Below are 635 nucleotides of genomic sequence, written 5' to 3' on the forward strand. Positions count from 1 at the left end.
CCCCCCAGCACACGCCCCCCCCCCCCCCCCAGCCGCTGTGGCGGTCGCTGTGACGCCAGGTGAGAGTGTCAGCCAGGCCTAGACCCAGCTGGGTGATGAGGGAAGTTAATGGATGGAGAGGGGGGGACGTGGGCTTGCTGGCCAGGCCCAGACATAGGCCCCCTTCTCTCCTCCCTCTTCTTCCACACTGGGCCGGGCCGTGGCCTGCATGTGTGTGGTGTGCTGGCTGCATGTGTGTGGCATGTCCACTGTGTGTGGGGTCTAAAGGGTGGGTGAGCCCACTGCCATGTGTCCCGTGTGCTGTGGATGTGTGTCCCCGCTGGCTGGCCTGACCCTGGGCACCAAGGCCCGCCCCTGCTGTGCCACAGTGCCCCAGCTCCCCAGGCTCTGCACGGAGGCCGAGTTTGCCTGCCACAGCTACAACGAGTGTGTGGCCCTGGAGTACCACTGTGACCGGCGACCCGACTGCAGGGACATGTCTGATGAGCTCAACTGTGGTGAGGGGCTGTCTGGGGGCAGGGAGGGGGTCCTACGCCTGAGTCGCTAGGCCTGCGAAGGTTCTGTGAGGGCAGAAGGGTCTGAGGAGGGTGGGCGGGGAAAAGCAAGGGTGATGAGAACCAGGGCTGGGGCCGAGT

The 635-nt window shown here is 65.8% G+C and overlaps 1 protein-coding gene across 1 annotated transcript in view; it reads left to right on the forward strand.

Annotated features, from left to right (window-relative positions):
- HSPG2 (heparan sulfate proteoglycan 2) overlaps positions 1–635 on the forward strand; it is a gene marked incomplete in the record, with an annotated part of 117,566 nt that overhangs the window by 51,240 nt on the left and 65,691 nt on the right. Inside the window, 1 exon segment of the mRNA XM_027770665.1 lies at positions 369–497. Coding sequence (XP_027626466.1) covers positions 369–497 — 129 coding nt within the window.

The sequence above is a fragment of the Tupaia chinensis genome, unplaced genomic scaffold (assembly GCF_000334495.1).
Source record: "Tupaia chinensis unplaced genomic scaffold, TupChi_1.0 Scaffold000146_1, whole genome shotgun sequence".
Lineage (NCBI taxonomy): Eukaryota > Metazoa > Chordata > Mammalia > Scandentia > Tupaiidae > Tupaia > Tupaia belangeri.